This window comes from Euprymna scolopes, chromosome 23 (genome assembly GCF_053919585.1).
Source record: "Euprymna scolopes isolate OS-2025 chromosome 23, ASM5391958v1, whole genome shotgun sequence".
In the NCBI taxonomy this organism is placed as follows: Eukaryota; Metazoa; Mollusca; class Cephalopoda; order Sepiida; family Sepiolidae; genus Euprymna; species Euprymna scolopes.
In genome coordinates this window covers 25,397,921-25,420,637 of record NC_136504.1, presented here as the reverse complement: position 1 = coordinate 25,420,637, position 22,717 = coordinate 25,397,921, and the positions used below count along the sequence as shown (strand labels likewise).

The 22,717-nt window shown below is 32.9% G+C and overlaps 1 protein-coding gene across 2 annotated transcripts in view; it reads right to left on the bottom strand.

Moving 5' to 3' along the window:
* The window catches only part of LOC145245802 (iron-sulfur cluster assembly 1 homolog, mitochondrial-like), a 54,150-nt gene that overhangs the window by 5,796 nt on the left and 25,637 nt on the right, over positions 1-22,717 (bottom strand). For both annotated transcript variants that reach the window (XM_080107448.1, XM_080107447.1), the window contains 2 exons: positions 13,723-13,879; positions 4,133-4,186 (listed from right to left, as the gene is read on the bottom strand). In XM_080107448.1, the coding sequence (XP_079963574.1) occupies positions 4,133-4,186; positions 13,723-13,812 (144 nt within the window). In that variant the 5' untranslated portion in view covers positions 13,813-13,879. The remainder of the gene's footprint in view (positions 1-4,132; positions 4,187-13,722; positions 13,880-22,717) is intronic.

Here is a 22,717-nt window from a genome sequence, read left to right as displayed (position 1 = left end):
CAATTCTGTACTAAATTCCGATTCTTTATAAATCTCTAAAGAGTTATTTTTTTCCCTGATTACCATAAAAACACATTAAATGTGCAGATATTTTCTAATGAACCCATGGGGGTGGGGGTGATTCATAGATTTTAATTTTATTCGTTGTTTTAAAATCAATTTACATTTATAATTTTATCATTAATACCAGCAGTGGAAAATTTCGTTTTTATACAAAATAAAAAAAGACAATCGCGGAATCGTTTTTGGCATTGTAAAATAGTAAATTTTTTGGATTACGATACGGATTCCCCGATTCTGATTAATCATCCCAAACACTAAATATATTTCACATAACTGTGTTTCAAAAGTCATCATGATTGGTTTAGTTTAGGAGTTAATCCTGTACATAGCAACATCTAAACATAAATAGGCATAGCTGATTAACCTATGTACGTTTTTGTTATAATTAAAATTTGTTTCTTGCCTAAAAATGAATTTTTCACATTTGATGCTATGAGGACTTCATCATATATATATATATATATATATATATATATATATATATATATATATATATATATATATATATAAGGTCTTATCCATCAATTCAGAAAAGTTTTCTTTCATGAAGATCTCTAACCTGTATATAAAGAAAACAGTAGATGTTTGCATGTCTGTGTGAAAATATTTAACTGCTAAACTACTAGTCATGTAACACTTAAATTAACAGGAAATAGTAATCATACACTAACGATGGTTTATAATGAGTAAAATCTTTGTTTGGATGGATGAATAATGCATACAGAAATCCATAAGTGTTGAAATGCAAACTGTTTATTTCAATTTGCCAACATTTCTATTAGTTTTAGACATACGTAAACTAATCATAGCTGAAAGTTGTTTAATTTTATAATTTCCTTAGCTGTTTGTCAGTTTAGCTCAAATTGTAGCGAATGCAGGTAGATTGCTAAATGAGAGAATGCAGCTGGAGTGCTAAATGTTTTGGTTTTGATTCTAGCTGATAGCACCCAAGTCATTTTGTTTTTAAACTTTTGAAATCAGTACTATATATATATATCTATATAATGATAAAATTGTGGACCTTGCGCCCTTGCTTGAATCTTGTCTTTGATGATCAGGCGATTTCATCTTTTAAAAAAGGGATGACAGGTGAATTTTAATATATATGTGTGTGTGTGTGTGTGTGTGTGTGTGTGTGTGTATATATATATATATGTGTGTGTGTGTATGGGTGTGGCTCAGAGGGTAAGGAATGAGGGCAAAGGGTTGTATGTTTTGGTTCTAGCTGATGGCACCTAACTCCAATCTCTGGTCCCCCCTCGCCAATCTTTCACGAAAAACACCCGTCTAGCCAAATCCACTTTTTTCCCCCACTCTTTATCTGTGCCTAAATCAAAACGTGGAGTCCATGAACAAAGCTTCTTTCTTAGAACTGCACGCCTGTGGAACTCTGTTCCGTCCGCCTGCTTCCCACCGGACTACAACTTGGATGTCTTCAAGTCCAATGTTAACAAATTCCTAATGAACCGCCCCCTTAAGTAAACACTTCATCAAATCTCCACACTAACGTAATGTACTTGCAATAACCCTTATCCCTGAGTAGCTTCCGGGCCTTGATAAGTGGTGATCACTGTGTAAAAAAAAAAAAAAAAAAAAAAAAGTCATTTTTTTTCAGTTTTGATCTCATTACTAGATATTAGGTTCAATATAATTGTTAGAGAATTGTTTCTGTAATAATTAATACGTAATCTGCATGAATTAAAACATCATATTTAAACATATCTTACGACCGGGCAATGCCAGATGGCAAATTGACTTTGTAATAATACAAAATCTGCATGAATTAAAATATATTTAAGCGTATTTTATGATTGGCAAGGTTGGGTACCCCCCCTGCTAGTAACTATTAAAAAAAGAAATAGAAAGTTTTAATACAGAAGGTTTTAGAATTTTCTATTAGTTGGCGCTTTATAAAATGTTAATGACGCAGTTTTGTGGCCTTAATGAGTTGAATTATAACTCTGGCGTAATTCATTATAATATTAATAGTCTAGTTGGAAGAAAGCAAATGGTACAGGTAAAAAAAAATACCACTTCAATGATAAATGTTATGTGGATAGATTCCCATCCAAAAAAACAATTCTTCCCCCTTTGTCAGAAAAATTGCTCATAGAACATAAGAACCAAAAGGACAAAATAAGGGAAGCGATAGTTACTAGACTGCTGAAAGTAAACTAGATGGTCCACTCTATTCCCCATAAACCACTAGTTAATTTTTCCTATACATTATATATTTTTCATATAAAAGTTTACTTTTAATAACAGAGCTGTACAAATATTCTTGCACGCTTCAGGCTAATTAAACTCCCATTAAAAAGTCTTACAATAATTATGAGTATATTTTTATACTATTGTAAACATGCACTAGGAGGCTGCATATTTGTGGTGCACGTGAATAACAGGCTTGCTGCAGGGGAGAGATGTTTGGTCAAGAAAAGGGGGAGGGTCACAGAAAAAATTGAAAATATGTCAGATTTTATATTTGGTTTGTTTATTTGCTTTTACGGTATACCAACTCTTTTCATATTTAATTCAGAATTTGCTCATTTTGGTAAAAAAGTTTATGCTTCAAGTTCTTAATATCTTCAAATATCTATTCATGGAGTTTGGTTAGTTGCTTAGGTAAGAGGGGGTAAAATTTGTGCTACTTCGTCTAAGTTATGACGATGATGAAGATGGCGCTACTAGGAATAAATGTAATGTTTTAATATTACGGAATAATATATCTGTAATGGAGTTCTATAGTTATATAAGCTAATGGCTAATAGTGTAAACATAAATTTTTATGCGCCATCTGTTGGTGTAAACCTATGGTATTTTGGTGCAGAGGGGAAAAACTGCGCCTCTCATTATTTAAAAGATTATAAATTTCAAACAAGTGAAATATTTGTTTATTTTCGTAAAATTGCGTCGTAATTTGGCTTTCAAGTGCACTTGATGCATATTTTATTTTATTAATATTAATTATTTAAAATTATGTTAATGGTTAAATCAACAATGATCGTATTTGAGTTTTTAATACAAAACTAACTTTTATTTCATACACACACACACACACATATATATATATATATATATACATACAAAGTTTGTGGAAAGTGTTTGCTTCAATATAATTTTCTTGTGGGCACTAGATACACAAAAAGTGAAGTTGAAATACACACAGGTTGAGAAATGATATCAAGTTTGTGTGCAAAAAGTGTAAGACAATGGAGACATGAAAACTTAGATGTGGAGAAAAAGTATATTTGGATGGTGAAACTATTGAGGCCATTCAAAAGTTTTGTTACTTCAGTGATATCATCGGAACTTAGAAATGAGCTGGTGCAATTGTAAGAGTAGATAGAGTATGTTAAAGAAATTCTGTCATTACTAACTGTCGATGAAAGGAAGAGTCTATCAGGCACGTGTATGCAGTGTGAAGATGTATAGGAGTAAAACCTAGCTAATAAGTGTTGAGGATATGCGTTGCATGGAAAGAAATGATATAATGGATGTGTAATGCGAGTCTTAAAGATAGGCTTAGATCTGATGACCTCAGAGTAAAATTTAATTTGAACAGTATGTGAAGAACAGGAGACTTCATGGCCATGTTAAAAGAACGAGTGAGAGTTCTTGGGTTGGTAGATTTAGAACAGTTGAGGTAGAAGGGTCAATTGGTGGAGTAAACCAAGGAAAACATGGAAAGGAATAAGGGTGAACTGGCCAGAGATGATTTGTAAGGCAATTTCTAAAAGCCATACAATATGTGCATGTATGTAAACACGGATATTAGACTGATGATGAAGAGATCACATGAAAATACCCCTGGAAATTTACCATGTAAAAAAGAAAAAAAAAAAAAAATTCAAAACAAAACAAAAAAAGAATGAAAAACAAAGAACAAGAACGGAGAAACAAAACAAGAAAAGAACGGAGAAACAAAACAAAAAAAGAACAAAAAACAGAAAAAAAAGAACGAAAAAAACAAAAGAAAACCAAAAGGATAAAGAAAAAAAAAAAAAAACAATCTTTTTTGTCATTATTTCAAATGCTGATAAAAAAAAAAAGAAAAAAAGAAATTTCTTACCATTTCTGGTCTGTTATCCATTATTTCTCTAATCTTCTTAATAGCTGAAGGAGTCTAGAAAAATAGATATAAATCCAAAATTATGTTTCTGGAATTTTGAGATGAGAAATGATAATTTGGATTATTACTTACTGTTCTCATCTTGAGTGGTATTTTCACGTTTTGATCAGTATATCTTGTTGAACGCGAGAATCTGCACAGAATTTTGAAAAAAACAAAAACAAAAAAAAAACTTTTATTTCATCCACCGAGGTAGCATGTTTGCGTTCCTTCAGTCATGACTGGGTAGAAGTTTTAAGTAATATAATTCACAACTGTATTTTGAGTATTGTCCGCAATGAGGAATGAACATTCAACCTCCAAAATTTTACCAAGTACTTTATCTGTTACACCATGAGTACTTAAGAAATTCATCTACACACATACGGAGTTCAAAAACTTTGAAAAACTTAATTTCCAATATTGGCAAAGATAACAAGATTGGTTTAGAAATACAATTCCAACAACATAATGAGAATGGTAAGAAAAAAAAAAAATGAAATTGTTTATAAACATAAATATTTAATATTCAATTTATAAAGAGTTGCACATGTCTACGTCTTATACACATTACAAGAATGTTTTATTGTATTGTCCGCCAATTTTTTTTACCGAGTTGATCATGAATTTCAGGCTTAAAAGATAAAAACAGTTTACCCTAATCTTATTGACAACCACTCTGAAAGTAAGTGTACCTGGATATGCTTAAGAGTGTGATGATTCCCTGGTGCAATCAGGTGGCCGCTGGCATACCCTGGGTGTGGCAGCAGGATAGCGTCTAAAAAGACCAAGGCTTGGTTTCAGGAGCGCCAAGACTTTGTACTCTTCTCACTCGACTTGAACTCCGACTACTGCATTTAGTCATATGTTGAGAGCATCATCAACATGACCTCCCACATTACCAAAGCTAGCATGATTGCTGCCATCTGCCAAGTATTTGCCGAGCTCCCGCCGACGCTTGTAGAAAAGGCATGCTCCCAGTTCTGGACCCATATTGGTGATGTAGGCTGAAGGTGGCTACATTGAACAGATGTCAGCTCTACTACATAATCAAGTTACCAGAATTGATTTTTTTCAAGTTTTAAAATAAAGCTGTAGTATCGTTTTCTTTAGGGCAAAACCATTATTGTTGCACCCTGTACTTTTGTTTTGCAACCTCGTTTTTTTCCTTAATATAGAAAATGCATGATTCCTTTTCTCTTCTTTTTGATGGCAAATTAGCGTTGCATAAACCCTCCCCCCTCCTTCTGCCATGTAGTTTTGTTGTTTATTTTCTCTTTATACTGTTGTTTCTGTCTTGCTTCTGTATTATTCTTTGTTTGGACCCATGTTTGTTGTTGTGTAAACAAGTGCTAGGCTGCTTATTTTAGTGATGCACATGAATGGCAAACACTGCAGATGATAGATGCACGGCTAAAGGAAAAAAGGAGGAGGGGGACATAGAGAATTGAAAAATGATACTTGTACAGTTTAAATAAAGACATTAAAAAATATCGAAAAAAGATTATATTGTACGTATCCGTTATGGAACAAAGTTCTAAAAAAATTTTCACTTAATTTCATCAAGTAGTTTTTTTTTTTTTTTTACAGCGAAAAAACAATTTGTTATGATACCGAGCAAAAGGTTTGATTTTTAGGAAGAAAAGCTAGTAATAAAGAGGGGGAGGGAGTCTCGGTGCTTTACATAGAGTTATCTCCCCGTGGCATGTTAAAAATTTCCATAATGGCCGACTTCAACGTGCTCTCATAAAAACGTGTTTTTCTGCTGTAAAAAACAAAACAAAAAAAAAACTACTCGATCAAATTAAATGAAATTTTTTTTCAGAGATCTTCAGTCCAAAACGGATACGTACAATATAACCTTTTTTCGATATTTTTATTTTTTAATGTCTTGATTAAACTGTACAAGTACCTTGAAAATATCTGCTTGGAATTCAGCCACCCATGAGATGTTTTTTGTTTGAAATAAAATACATTAAACGGAGACTCGTGTTAATGCCTAAAATTATCTGCAGATAAATCCCTTTGAATGGACACTATCTAGCTATTATCTTCAGTGGATATCTTGAGTAGTCAGCTTTTGGGTGGTTGAATAGTGATCACTAACAAAAGCCACAATCTAAGATTCAAGGAGATAGGAAAGGGAGGCAATTTGATGGCTTATGGTCATTTATGCTGGCATACCTCTCCTGAGGCAACGTGGGCCCTTGGAGCTCTTAGCTAAAGGATTGTGATGCTGAACTTCGGTTTGGTTAGGCAAAAATCTCATTTTACAAGTTTGCTATTCAACCTAGGAACACGAAGACCATTTTAACCTCCAATGAAAAATAAATCTTGGTTAATTGTATTCAAACAGGATGTTTTTGTTTGGAAAATTCCTTTATTGCAATACCGACTAAATCGGACAACAATTTTGTCTTATTGGCATTTATCTTTGTGTCGATTTTTGAAGCGTATTTCACCCAATATGACAATATCATCAGCGTAGTTGAGATCTGATATTTGTAGATCACGACTGATCGTTACACAAAGTTGGCACGGGCATTCAATGTGATCCAATCGATATCGTAATTGAAGAATGAAGGTGAGAGAACACATCTTTGTTGGACGGCAAAGTGAATGCCAAAGAATCATGACTCCTATCCATACAATTGGACTTTAGTGCGGGTGGAGATATAGTAGGCTTTGATTTGAGGTAAAGCAATTTTAGGAGCATGCCATCAAACACAGACATTAGAAACGTCAATGAAGCAGATGATAGTCTTTTGGTGGTAACTCCAGCGATACTCAAGTACTTATTCTAGGGAAAATCTAGTTGGTACATACTTGGCCTTGATGAAATCCGACTGGTTTGGCCTTGTCCATGTGTCTTTGTTTTTGAAACCGCTTCATCAGGATGACAGTGAAGAGTTTTGCACTGGTATTGATAAGGCTGATACTGCCATAATTACTGCAACAGCATTTATCTCCTTTCTTGTAAAAATAAAGCAAAACAACATCGCTCTAGTCTTGAGGAAGTTTTTCGGTTTCCTAGACATTGGTGAAGATTTGATGGAGGGTTGCGATCAATACGTCTAAAGAATATTTGAAGATTTCAGATAAAAGACTATTTCTCCAGCTGCCTTATTGGTTTTCAGTTTTTTATGCCATCCAGGATTTCATCAATAGTGGGGACAGGGGTGATAACAGTCATAAACTGCAGAAAGAACAGTTGGAATCTGAAGGGTTTGACTGGAATGATTAAGCGTTGGGGTAAGTGATCACTCCAATGTTGGAGGCACTCAAGATTTGTGATAGTCTCCTTGTTGATTAGAGAATTATTTCGTTGCTGCCTTCGAATGGTTTCGTGGTTGATCAAAGAATTCTGTACAGCTTTCTGGTATCACAACGAAGATTGCTTCAGGTTTTCAGAAATTTTTTGCCAATAAATGTTATGATCAGCTTTCTCAGAGCAGGCAGCTTCATAATGCAGTTGGAAGTTATGGGACCTGAATCATCAAACTTGTTTTGTTCAGTTTGCAATCTTAATTGTGCAGCCTGGTATTGACGATTTGACATCTTTTGACTGATGTGTTACATCATTAACATTGCTTTTGAAGGATTGCCACAGATCCTTGGTATTTGTGTCAGTCGATAGAAGTGCTTCAAGAGCGTTGAAATTAGTGTTGGGACGATTAATCGGAAATAAAAAAAAATCAACTTTTTGTGGTATCGGAAAAAATTTGTGCCTATTTTCCGATGCCAAAAACGATTCTTTTAATTGCCTTTTTTATTTGATTTTCTATAAAGAAAAATATTCTCCTTTTGATAGTAATACTAAAATAATGAATATTTATTAATTTTAAACTATTAATAAAACTAAAACCAATGGATCTTCACTCACAAGTGTATCTTTACGTTTGAGAAAATATCTGCCCATTTAACCTGTGTTTTTAACATGGGTTTACGGTAATCGGGAAACAATAACAACTTTATAGTTAAATATTTAGAGATTTATAAAGAATCGGAATCAGGAATTGTATCGGAATCGGGAATTTAATACAGAATTGGTAATTGGATCGGAATCGGAAAAAATATTGGAATCGTCCCATCCCTAGTTGAAATGATTGGATAGATGGATTCGAAAAGAGTTTGAGTAGCTTCACACTTGATACATCATGTTTCAGTCACCGATGAGTCTTCTTATTTGCCTTTAGTTGTAGACGTAGTTTTGCACGGCCCAAGACATGATTGGAGACTCAATGAAGATGTGGTCTATTTGGTTCTGAGTGACACCGTCATTGGAGTACCAAGTTACGAGGTGGTATTGGAGATGTTGAAAATGGATGCTTGAGATTGAAAGCTGATTTGTTGCTGCAAAATCAATGAGATGTTCTCCGTTTGAACAGTGATCCCTGATGGCAAACTGGCCGACATAACCTGTCTCAACAAGTGACCTTGTTGCTGTGTGTGCGAAAAGTCTATCAAACTCCTATCTAAAGATTTGGTCTAGAGTTGAAATTTGATATTTAGGGTATTTGGACTTTCGATTTGGTTTTTAGCCAGCAAAAATTACTAAGGGGTCAAAATTGAAAATAAAACAATTTATTTTGGCAGGGTAAGTCAAATAAAACATTACTCCCTGCTGTTACTTTTGCGCATGCTCAAAACTAAGCATTCATAGCTCAAAATTGTTTAATGTTTAACCTTTCATATCCATCTGTCGGTAGCTCAGATGGTAACGACACTGGAGAGATAAATAACGATTAAGGCTGGAGCACTTAAACATTCTGGTTTCAATTCTAACGGATGGTACCTAAGTCGTAATCTGTTTTTAAAACTTTTGAAATCATTACTATATGTTAGGCACCGCCAAAACTGGGGGGGCAGGTCAGTACTTTTTGACGGACCGTCTTTTTAAAAATCTACCAAAAATCAGGTAATTATCCGATCAATACGAAATTTTCAGCGATTATTAGGAGAAGAATGAACTTTATAACAGTGTACTTATTTTTCATAAACGATATTTATATATATATATTTTTTTGCTTACAAAACCCCCCCTTGTTTTGAAGTGGGAACAAATATGCTTAAAATAATCATCTGAAACTGAAATCAACAAATTGTGTTGTTGTAAGGGACAGAATTATAGATTAAAAAAAAAAAAAAAAAATTGTTTGCATACCTTATTTTGACGTCTGAATATCAGAACTTCGATTGTGTTTAATTATCCCGCTTTTGAGTTTTGAAGTGTGAAATTCGGTGAATATGTTAAGTAAAATAATTAATTTAAGTTAAGCAAAACAAAAAAAAAATTTTTTTAATATTTATACGAAAAAAGCTATTTTAAAATTTTTGATAAATAAATTAACAATTTTTTTTTAGCGAGCCGAATAATGCATGACCATTATTAAACAGGGCATGCTTTGAATAATCGATACCAAAAAAAAAAAATTCGATAAATATTGTGCCCTTTGTGTTAAAAATAGCATCATTTTTTTCGATCCCGTTTGAAAACGTTTGCCGCCTTTCGACTACAGTGGACCAAACGCGCTGAAATAATTTTTTTTATTCTGCTTTAAATTGTCCCCCCCCCCCATTTTGGGGAGCCTGGCCCCCACACACATACACATTAAAAACCAAACTCATACAAATGGTCACCCATCTGGTACTGGCCAGCCTTAGCTTAATAATACATTGAAATTTTCGTCACTGAAAAATAAGTTTTTTTGGCCTGTTTGGTCTTCCATAGTTTTCTTATCATCAAAAGAAAATGTAAACAGAGTCGATCTGAACTCTACGTCGACGCGAAATATTTGGTTACCTATATGAATAAGTGGAATTATTTGAAATTCAGGTACTTATATTATAATATTTTTGCATATTCTCTTAGAAAATCATCCTAAATCTTAGTTAGACAATAAATAAATAAATTGATTATTTCAAAAACCCTTTTTTTTAAATATTTAAGTACGTTTTTTGTGCAAGACAAAAAATGTCAATTGTTAACTTTTTGGGAAAATTTAACATTTAAAATTGAATTAAAAATAGAAAAAGTTTTACATTATTCTGTTTTCTATATGATAAAATTCAGGGTTTTATCTTTCTGGAAAAAAAAAGTTACTCAGAAATAATGGATTTTAATAAATGTAATTTAGTTTTAAAAAACAACAACAACTTGATTTTGCGGCCATTTTTGGCGGTGCCTACTATATGTTGGATAATAATCAATAGAGTTGGTTCTATAATAATGAATGAGAAATTTGCACGAATTAAAATATATTTATGCGTATTTTATGACCAGGCAATGCCTGGCAGTCTGCTAGTATTAAATTATATTGCAGAAGAACGAAAAACACTATGTTTTTGTAAACCGATCGTGAAAATTAAATGTTTGGATCAATTAAAAAGCATTAAAAACTATGTAACACACACACAAAAAAAAAAAAAAAAAAAAAAAAAAAAAAATGAACATTTTTTTTTTTAAAAACTTTTATTTCAAATGTCTGCTAAAGATTCCTCCACGATGTGATAAGTCACTTCACTATAAGAAAACACTACTGAAAGTGGTGAAATGGTGTAAGATAGTCCCAGGGTCCATACCATGCAAACAGTAAATTTGTGACGGGTTTGATTATCACACTCTACCCTCCCCATGTTAAGAATTGCTTTCTAAATAACGGTATTATTTCAGCACGGAAACATAAGTGCATAAGTACCTATTTTTTTTCGGGGGGGGGGGGCGAGCTTACTTTTATAAGAGTGTACGGAGAGCTCTAATTAGTAAAATTAACACAATAGGCAAAATCGCTGCTTCCATGATTCATGTTATTGTCTTTGGTCATCCGTAAAATTTATACACAATTACAAGTTAGACACAAAATGATGATGTTACTGTTACTGCGTAAAACGTTGGAGATTTTACAAGAATTTGGAGGTGCCTACTGACACGGCCACCGATACGAGAGTGCCAACCCCCCAAAAATGCGTGCTTTACACCTTTTTTCGACGATTATCAGATTACGGACTTAAGTATTATATTAGCCGAAAAGATTTTGAAAAAAAAAATAAACACACAAAAAAAAAAAAAAAAAAAAAAAAAAAATTAATGACTTAAGGGGCTCACTTTCTCGTTATAACCTACCTGACTTACTGTCCATGTCTTCCCAGACGTGTCACGTGGTTAGAACGTTATAACGAGGAAGTGATCTCCTTAGAGGTTATTAAAAAAAAAAAAAAAAAAATTCTGCCGATATGATCAAGTCTGTAATCGGTACTTGTACAGTTTAATCAAGACATTAAAAAAAATGAAAATATCGAAAAAAGTTTAAATTGTACGTATCCGTTATGGAATGACGTTCTCCCCCCAAAATTCACTTAATTTCATCAAAGTAGTTTTTGTTTTACAGCGAAAAAACAATTTGTTAAGATACCGAGCAAAAGGTTTGATTTTTAGGAAGAAAAGCTAGTATCAAAGATGGGGAGGGAGTATCGGCGCTTTAACGGGAGTTATCTCCTCGTGGCGGTTCTAAACTCCAAACAAAAATTAAGAAAAAATCCAATATGTCTGCCTTCAACGTGCTGTCATAAAAACGCGTTTTTCCGCTGTAAAAAAAAAAAAAAAAAAAAAAAAACTACTTGATGTCGTCGTCGATCAAATTAAGTGAAATTTTTTTTTGTACTGGTCGCGATTAGAGTTCCCTGCCGAACACCCTAAAAAAACACTGACTTCTCCCTTAGTTGCCATAGTAACTAAACGATCATGAATTTTTATCGACTTCGTTTTACTGTTTATGAATATTGAAATAAAAGACATTACTACACATTTATTAATAATATCTCACTTTTAATCACTTTTATCGACTTTTTTTTACTGTTTTACTGTTTATGTGTCACTTTTATCGACTTTTTCTTTTCTTTTTTAAATAGCATTTTCTTTTTAAATGACTACGTTTTAACCTTACAATTGAATAAAAAACATTAAACTTTAATTAAGTTTAGAAATACGATTTAAAATATAGCGCGGATCATAAGTGCACTAGCACCCATTTTTTTATTAATAAATGTTTAGTAATTATTTTTCTTTTAATATTCATAAACAGTAAAAACGTCGTCATTTAAAAAGAAAATGCTATTTAAAAAAGTGATTAAAAGTGAGATATTATTAATAAATGTGTAGTAATGTCTTTTATTTCAATATTCATAAACAGTAAAACAAAGTCGATAAAATTTCATGATCGTTTAGTTACTATGGCAACTAAGGGAGAAGTCAGTGTTTTTTTTTTAGGGTGTTCGGCAGGGAACTCTAATCGCGACCAGTACCTTTTTTTTTTTCGGAGATCTTCCGTCAAAACGGATATGTACAGTATAACTTTTTTTTTTTTTTTCGATATTTTCATTTTTTAATGTCTTGATTAAACTGTACAAGTGCCCTGTAATATATAATTGTTGGAAAAAAAAACTTATTGATCCGCGCAATTTTTAATTAAAGTTTTATGTTTTTATTAAAATTGTAAGGTTAAAGTACAGAATAAGTACAAAACACCCTCCCCATGTTAAGAATGGCTTTCTAAATAACATTATTTCGGACTAATAAGTGCACTTGCACTAGTACCAAATAAAAAAAAAAAAAGGTGAAAAACATGCATTTTTAGGCGGTGGAAACTCGCCTACAAAAGCAACTTTACAAGTTACAGATCGATTTTACAAAAATAAAATTGCAGAAACAGGGGACATAACTCAGATTGCTTATTTTAGAAATCACATTTTAGATAACTTTCAATGCTTTGCTTATTGTTCGTTATTTAATTAAATTACTTCAAAAATATTTTTTACATAAATTTACGAAAACAGAACTGGAAATTATTAAAATGTTAAAATAGTTTTTTGTTTAACTAAATTGGTACTTGTGCAGTGCACAAGTTGTGCACGTTACCACGCTGAAATAATGGCGTTATTTAGAAAGTCATTCTTAACATGGGGAAGGTGTGGCACTTCTGTACTTTCAGCTAACAATTTAATGTATTTATTTGCTTCACCACCAAAGCAAATTAGGCACAAGGCCGTTTTTAATGTGGGGTAAAAACCAGCTCCCCTAAAAGTAGGCAAAAAGGGGGCACTCTGGTTACCAAAAATAATAACTGTCCCAGTATAGAGCGTTTCCCCTCCATTGACTGGTACAACTTATCTTAAGTGCAGCACTGCAGCATCTACAGAACAGATACTACACTTTAATCCCGGCCCGAAGGCCAGGAAGAACACTATTTAACAAACAAACAAATTTCTCGTTTCACGATTTATCTCTCTTGCTCGATCTGTCGCCTTTATACACGCTCTAAAATTTGCACATTTTTTTTTAATTAATAATAAATACAAAAGAAAAATCGGAATCTCGATTTTATAGCAATTTTGTTAAATGATTTTTTTTTTTTTTGCGTATCAAAATAAAAACAAGAAAACGCTGACATTCATTATGTAACGGTGGAAAGACACACATTTATGCCACTAAGATTAATGTTGGAAAACCGAAATTTTTTGCACATGATCCTTACATAAAAAAATAAATTACTTACTAATGTCAATGGTGCTTTGTGAAGTCTTGGGGTCTTCCTGGCCGCGGCCGAAACGGCTTTTACAGTCGCTCCAACAGCCTTGGAGGCCATGATTAGAGGTTTCTTCGTTTTGTGATCTCCGACCGTTTAGTTTGTCTACCGAAAACGTTTCTCCTCACTGAAAGTAATGTTTAAGAGTTCCTCAGATGAATCATGCATTCAATTACTAATTTTACATATATAATATAATATAATGTAATATATACATAAATATATATTAAATTACTAAGTATTTTTATGTTTTTTTATTATATATATATATATATATATATATATATATATATATATATATATATATATATATATATATATATATTCAATAACTAATTATTTTTAATTATTTTATTTTACATATATATATATAAAATAAAATAAATTAAAAAAATTAGTGATTGACTATACACACACACACACACACACACACTCACACACACACACACACACACACACACACACACACACATATATATTTAAATGCAAGATTACAAGATTTAAAGGAAGAGAATAAGATCAATTCTTTAAGCGGAGACTTATCAGGCTAATGCAAAGCTCAACAAATTGTTTTGGAGCTTATATAGAAATCAGTAAAGAAAGAAAATGACGATATAAAACTACATACTAATATATATAGATTTATTCATTTATTCAATAATAGTATACATCAGTTGGAGTGTAGGGTAAATGAGAACTCTTTATACCATCGCATTTCAAAGCCTAATGCTTCTCATCAGAAGAGGAGAGAAGATACTAGGTAATATAATAGGGATGCGACGTCTAGCGATAGTTATATCAGGGGCGAAATAAAATATTGAGGCTGTTTGGGGCAACTAAATTGATTTCTGTGATATAAAAGGAGTATAGTTTTTATTATATAATGCCGGTAGGTATAGGGCATATCTATCGTAGTGGGTTTAATATATATGAACAAAATGTATGATTAGACTCTATAGGAGAATATAGGGTACGTTAATTGAAGGAAGATGCTTGTTTAATTATATGTACTAAAGGGTTATAGCTATGGAAAGGGTTTAAATGAAATATGGGGTTTATGCTATATCAGTATATTTTAGAGAAGGTATCTGAAATTATAACAGTGCTTAAAAGAAATGTGTAATTATTAGGAACTAGCGGGGGTACCCGGCGTTGCCCGAGTGTTTGTTTCCGGGACGGGGGGGGGGAGTTTTAAAAAATGTTATCGTAGGTAAGTAGGAAGGATCAAACCCGGAGTCATGAGTAAAAGTAGGAAAATAAAGTGTGAAAAAAAAAGCAAAAAAAAAAAACATCTGCAACGTTAACAGTTCGGCCACCAAGAAAAGTCCATTCCAGTTGTTTAGGAAAAAAAAAAAAATAAATGAAACGACTACGGTAGGTCGGCGCGAACGTGAAAATATAATGTGAATTGTCCAGCACGCTAACCACTACGCCACAGAGCACTGCAGCTTAGTTTAGTGATTTTAAATAACTTCACATGAAAGAACTACGAAAACAAACCGGTGTTCTCTTCTCAACTGTTCCTTGTGAACGATCCCCAAACGGTGTTAAGTGGTGGCAGGGGGAGGAGGAATTTATTAGAGAGAAAATATTTTACCACTTCCATTGATCTTAACCGATTTTGGCCGTGACTTCTCAGCAGAAAAAGTATAGAAATCTAAGATTATCGAGGAATTTGAGAAATAATAAGCCTATAACACACCTCAGATATTGTTCTGCCGTTTGTGCATATTATATTTGCATGAAATATCTTGATTTTTAATCCTATTAATGTCAAAATCAGACGGGAAAAAATGAGTTCATTTTATTTATATAGAGAAGATAATATTAAGATAATAAATGTGAGAGCACAAATTATAAAGGATACAGTATAGGAATATTATAGTTGAATAAGATAGAGGATAAACAAATGGTGGAATAAGGGCATAAAGATGCAAAGGAGCATGTGATGAAAAGATATGCGCGAGCCTTTTCTACAAAAACACGCATTCACATTTCAAGCCATATTACTTGTCATATACATACGCACACACAAACATACGCGCACATGTACACACAAGTAGATATATTAACGTTCGCGTACATACACTCACATTCACGTGTATACACACACATGCTAACGTACGCACATGTACTCACATATACGCGCACATGTACGCACACATGGTGACGTCACTTCCCCTTCAAAGGAAATCCACACATGCACAAAAGACCACCGGAAACACCTATAAAAGGAAGAGACAACCTGTTTCCAAGCCTTTTCGACTTAGCCCTCGAGCTGAGCAGTCGTCGGACCATTCTCCCCTTTTCGGGGCGCCCACGCGCGTCACGTCCCCTGCGACTATGTATGGGGCACGAGCTAAGAGACAGTATGTACACTTTATGTGTTTTCTATCTCCATGGCCTGGATTGACTTTTTCTCATTTTCTCTCTCTCTCTATACTACAACAGACTTTCCTTCTCACCAGCTAACAGCGAGAGACGCACACCAAACTGGATTGAATTTCTCCCTTTCTCTCTCTATGACAATAGACTTTCCTTCCCACCAGTAAACAGCGAGAGATGAACGTGGACATGAGCATGTGTTGTACCCTTTTCTTTCACTTGTTTCTTCACAAAATAAATCCTAGTTCGTTTAATTCAAGTAAACACCTTGTTCGTTCCTTCCTCAAAGCAATTCATTTTTCCTTTTCCAATTCAAATCATTTTTCCTATTTTGTATGACTGGGGGATATGTATAATATATCCACCAGTCCACGACAGATATTAAAATATTAAGGATTATATAGTAATAATACATAACAAAAGTTATAAGAGATACAAAGCAATTAAATATAGAAGAGTAAAAATAGGGAAACAAAATGGATACAAAAAAGGATATAAAAGTTAAATGCACAAATGTAAAGATCTAAATTGCCAAGTGACACCAAGAGGAGAAAAAAAACAAAAAAAAAACAATAAAATGAAAGTACGATCACTGAGAAAATATACTGTAGGAGAGAGTTTTTGGGAGTAAGGGATAGAAATGTATTGCAAAGTTTTATTTATTTATTTTTTTGATGGGGGTATCCTTTTTGAGTGCAAAGCAGTATCGAAATATTATTAAAAAAAACCCCCAAAACAAACAACTAAATAAAACAAATAAAATAAATAAAAATACCCTACACATAAATTGATGTATACCCTTATTGAATAAATGAATAAATCTATATCTATATCTATCTATCTATCTATCTATCTATCTATCTATCTATATATATATATATATATATATATATATATATGAACAAATGATTAATAAAACATGTTAAAAGACATCTTGAAAAAGAGTTAAAAACATATTTAATTTTAAAAAAGGAAGCACAAGGTAAGTGGATAGTCCTTAATCCGCAGAGTTTCGAAGAAATACTCTCCTTCTCATCAGAGGGCAGGAATTAGCAAAATGCAGGATCGGATTTTGCATATAAAAGTATTTAATGAAACTACAAATAAGTCAAAGATCTTACTTGGTTAAAAAAAGGGTGAGGTAAGAGGAACAGGAGGCAAAAGAAAAATAATAAAAAGATTTCACATGAATGGATAGTCCGGTGAAGGGTAAAAATCCAAAAATGGTAAAATCCAAAACGGTTGAATTTAAAATTTCAATCCAATGGGTAAATTCCAAATGGTCCAAAATCATCCAAAAGGCAGAGTTCCTTGGAAAAAAGCGCTAATGGAATGAATTCCAAATCATTAAAAGAAAAGCACTAGAGATAATATTTAAAACACGTCTGTCAAGGCTGGATGAATAAAAAAAATTAAGGCTTAAAAAAACTATTATATATATATATATATATATATATATATATATATATATATATAAGAGCAAATAGTTAATAAAATATGTTAAAAAACACTTTGAAGAAGAGTTAAAAACATATTTAATCTGAAAAGGAAACACTTAATAAGTGGATAGTCCTTAATCCACGGAGTTTCAAAGAAATACTTTCCTTCTCATCCGAGGGTAGAAATTAGCATATGCGGAATCGGATTTTGCATACAAAAGTATTTGATGAAACTGCAAGTAAGTCAAAGATCTTACTTGATAACAAAAAGTGAAGCAGAGGGACTTTGGTGAAGAAAAAGGCGATTTCACGTGAATGGATAGTCAGGTGAAAGGTAAATTATCCAATGACGGTGAAATCCAAAAATGTAAGTCCAAGAAAGTTAATTTAATTTTCCATTCGCACAAGTAAAATCCAAGGAAATCGCGTAATTGGAAGATGGTCCAAAATAATCCAAAAGGCCGAAATCCGTGAAATAATTCACAAATATGTACATGGAAAAGGGGGAAAAATTCCAATAATATTAATAAAAGAAAAATAAGATATGCTTTTAACATGGCTGCCGAGAACAAAGTGTAATTAACAAAATCAGTAAAGAAGAAGAGAGAGAGAGAGAGAGAGAGAAAAAAAAAGATTAAATTGTGATAGAATTAAATATAAATTAGAAAAGTAAATGTCAAAATGACCCAGACAAGATGATGTTAAACGGCACGAATAATATAAGGCAAAAAAAGAGGTCAACTGAAATGTACAGGTTATTACTTAAGAAAATGTCAGCAAGAGTTATTAAAAGACACTAAATGGAAAAAATAAATAAATAAAAAAAAAATAAACATAAAAATAAATATAAAATATAAAATAAAAAAAAAATTTTAAGGGGAGAGGATGGCCGGTATCTGCAAATTCCGGATAAAGCAAGTAAGTATGTAAGTAAATGCATATAGTAAAATATAAATAAATATACATACAGGATATGAATGTGTAAGTAGATTAATATAATTGATAGATAGGAATATTTAAAGACAAAACGGAAATTTTATTTTATATATATATATATATATATATATATATATATATATATATATACGAGCAAACAGTTAATAAAACATGTTAAAAAATCACTTTGAAATGAGTTAAAAACATATTTAATCTAAAAAGGAAACACTAGATAAGTGGATAGTCCTTAATCCGCGGAGTTTCGAAGAAATACTTTTCTTCTCATCAGAGGGTAAGAATTAGCAAAATGCAGGATCGGATTTTGCATGTAAAAGTATTTGATGAAACAACAAGTAAGTCAAAGATCTTACTTGATAACAAGAAAAGTGAAGCAGAGGGAATATGGTGAAGAAAAAGGTTATTACACATGAATGGATAGTCTGGTGGAAGATAAATAATCCAGTGAATTATAAGCTCTATCTCCTATTTGGTTTTATCGAGCTTTTACATCTGGCTAAGATAACTTTATAAATATTAATTCTTTAATATTTATAATATACTTTGATTTTACCATCTTGGATCATTTTGGTAAATTTAATTGTAATTTTTTATTTTATTTTATTTTTTATTTTATTTCATATATATATATATATATATATATATATATATATATATATATATATATATCTATATATTACTAGATAACTTTATATCGTCATTTTCTTTCTTTACTGATTTGTACATACATACATACATACATATATATATATATATATATATATATATATACATATATATATAGTATTTTTTTAAAAATATTTTTATAGTGTTTTTATATTTTTATAGTGTTATTTTAGAGGTGTTGAATTTTAAATTGACAATTCGGTTTCCTTTACTTGGAGATTTCATAACTATCAGTTATTTTGAATTCCGTTTGATTTGGAAATACATCATGAAGAGACTGATAGCCAAGCAGCGTTTGCAAATTGCAAATGATATGATCAAGTTACAGAGAGAAACATTTGATATTTATATATTTTAATTTTAGTGTTAATTTAAAATCAATAAATATTTATCTACATCTGTATAAATGAACATTTATTAACTGAAAATACTTTTATTCTTATAAAATTGTAATATTAGGTCATCCCAAAAGCTCGTAAATACTTGCAAAAAATCGAAATTTTACTCGCCAAGTAACAATAACAAAAAAAATTAACCCTAAAAATAAAGACTATCATTTTCCAAGACTTTCTGCTATCGATCAGTCAGCTTCGAAGCAAAGAATTCTTGACATGTTTCCTCGACTTCATTTTTTTTTTTTACATGGAGGTCACCACTTATCAAGGCTCAGAAGCCACTCGGGGATAAGGGTTATTGTGTGTACAGTAATCAATGGGATAGTATCGTAGTAATAGTTAGTATTGGAGATTTGATAAAGTGTCATTACTTAAAGGGGCGGTTCATCAGGAATTTGTCTGTGTTGGACTTGAAGACATCCAAGTTGAAGTCGGGAGGGAAACAGGCAAGCGGCAGAGAGTTCCACAGGTGTGCAGTTCTAAGATAGAAGCTTTGTTCATGGAATCTACGTTTTGATTTAGGCACGGATAAAGAGTGGGGAAAATTATTGACAGTGGTTTCAGTTAGTCAGGTGTTTTTCGTGAAAGATTGGCGGGGGGGGGGGGGACCAGAGAATGGCGCTCAGACGAGCACTTGCCATGGAAATAACAATAAAACAGAGACAGGCTCGCAACGTCTCTTCTGTGGGAGAGAGGTTGCAGGGAAGAGAAGAGGCATCACCCATCAAGCCACAAAGTCTATTTTGTACTCTGTCAAGGCAGGATAGGTAATTTTAGCAACTCCTGCCCAGATGTGGCAGCAGTACTCCATCCTTGGACGTACTTGGCTTTTATATAGATAGAGAATTGCATCATTAGATATCTTTTGGAGCGGTAGAAGGATCCCACCATTTTCCCGGTGACCTTGGTCACAGATTTGATGTATGTGTTCCATTTCAGATCAGGAGTAAAGGTCAAACCCAGAAGCTTATCAAAACATGGGAACTCCCCTAGACAAGAGCCATCCATTTCAATTGATGCCAAATGGGGATCAGAGCGTTTATGATGTAATGATAGGAGCTTGGTCTTAGATGCATTAAAGGTAACCAGCCACCTCTTCCCCCACTGTACAACGAGTCGAATCGGCAGCCATTCAGAAAGTGTTGCATTCAGCAGAAAATCTGATGGAGCAGAATCAGGACTGTACGCTGGATGTGGCAGAACCTCAACACCGTCTAGCTCTTCAAACTTGTCTTTGATCTTTCTGGCGATGTGTGGCTTGGCATTAATGAACCAAAACTCGTAGCTCAATTTTATCCATTGCCATCTGGAATAGAAAAATGAAGATCACTATAACAATATAAACATAAAACAAAAAAATAAAACCTTAAAAAATTGTATAAAAATTCCAATTTTCGAAAATGTTTACCAACTTTTGGCACAACCTAATATAAAAACGTTTTGTTATAAAAGTTTCCCAAAACTCTGCTTTAGTCGTCCTAAATAGTCTTACTTAGATCAGCGACAACATCAGTATCCGTTTCTTTCTATTCTACCGAATTCTTCTAACAGAGAATAATAATACCATTAAGCTTTTCACTCCTACTTGCCATTGAGAAATACATACATCTTGTTATAGACAGCTGCGCTCACACATTCACCATACTGAAAATAATCTGCAAACATTGTTATCGCAAGGTATTCTACAGAAATTTTTAAATCTTACTTTGAAGTTTATTGATTTATTTTTTTTTTTACAAAGGAGTCTCCACTTATCAAGGCCACAGGCCACTCGAGGACAAGGGTTAATAAGTGTACAGTGGTCAAGGGGACAATGTTGTAGTAATTGCTAGTAGTGGAAATTTGGTAAATTGAATTACTCAAGGGGAACGGCTTATAAAGAATTTGTTTACGTTGGACTTGAAGACGACCATTATAGTCAACCGGAAAGCAGGAATGGAAGAGAGTTCCACAGGTGTGCAGTTCTAAACTTTGTTCATGGAATCTACATTTAGGTTTAGGCACAGATAAAGAGTGGGGGAAATTATTGATAGTGGTTTCAGCTAGACGTTTCTCATGTAAGTTTGGCGAGGGGGGAACCAAACCATAGATTGGAGCTCAGACGAGCACTTTCCAGGGAAATAATGATAAAGTAGAGACAGGTTCACAACGTCTCTTCTGTGAGAAAGAGGTTGCAGGGAAGAGAAAAGGGTATCCTCCACTAGGCTACAAAGTTTATGTCTTAATTTTGTGTGTTTGAATTCTGTTGGTGATATCTACTTTTCGTGTTCCTTTATTTTCTTCCTGCATTCAAATATTAGGTGGACATGAGAGTTCTTGCGAAATTTTCAATTTTGATTTCAAATGATGTATTTTCAAATAAGTTTTTGCTATAATACCTTTACTTTATATATTATCTTAAAGAGAGTTTTTGCTCGATTTAATCATTTAAAATTACAATCGTTTTAAATTATGTCTTCTTTTCAGAACGTTGAATACAAGATAGAAAAAAAAGAAAATTTGCACAATTTTCTTTTTTCAATTCACGCTAGGCCCAAAAACTGCTGAAACAGCTTGCGATATCAATGAAGCACCGCAATGGTGGTTTAAGAAATTTTGGGGCAGTGAGGAGAATCTTGAAGATGATGCATGTAGTGATCAGCCATCGGATGTTGACAACGATCAATTAAGAGCTTTAGCTAAAGCCAATCAGTGCACGACTGTTCAAGAACTTGTTTCTGAATTAGATGTAATATATACAACGATTTCCAGCCATTTGAGAAAAATTGGAAAGAAAAAACTTGATAAATGGGTGTCTCATGAATTGAACGATAATTAAAAAAAACCGCTGGTATGAAATGTCAACTTCCCTTCTTTTACGCAACAAAAACGACCCGTTTCTTGACCGGGTTGTGACTTGCAATGAAAAGTGGGTTCTTTATGACAACCAGTGACACTCAACTCAGTGGTTAGATGCTAACAAAGCTTCACAACACTTTCCAAAGTCAGAGTTGCACCAAAAGAAGACCATGCTAACTGTTTGGTGGTCTGTGACTGGTCTAATCCGTTACAGTTTTTGAATGCAGGTGAAACCATTACAGCAGAGAAATACTGTCAACAAATGGATGAAATGCACCAGAAACTTCG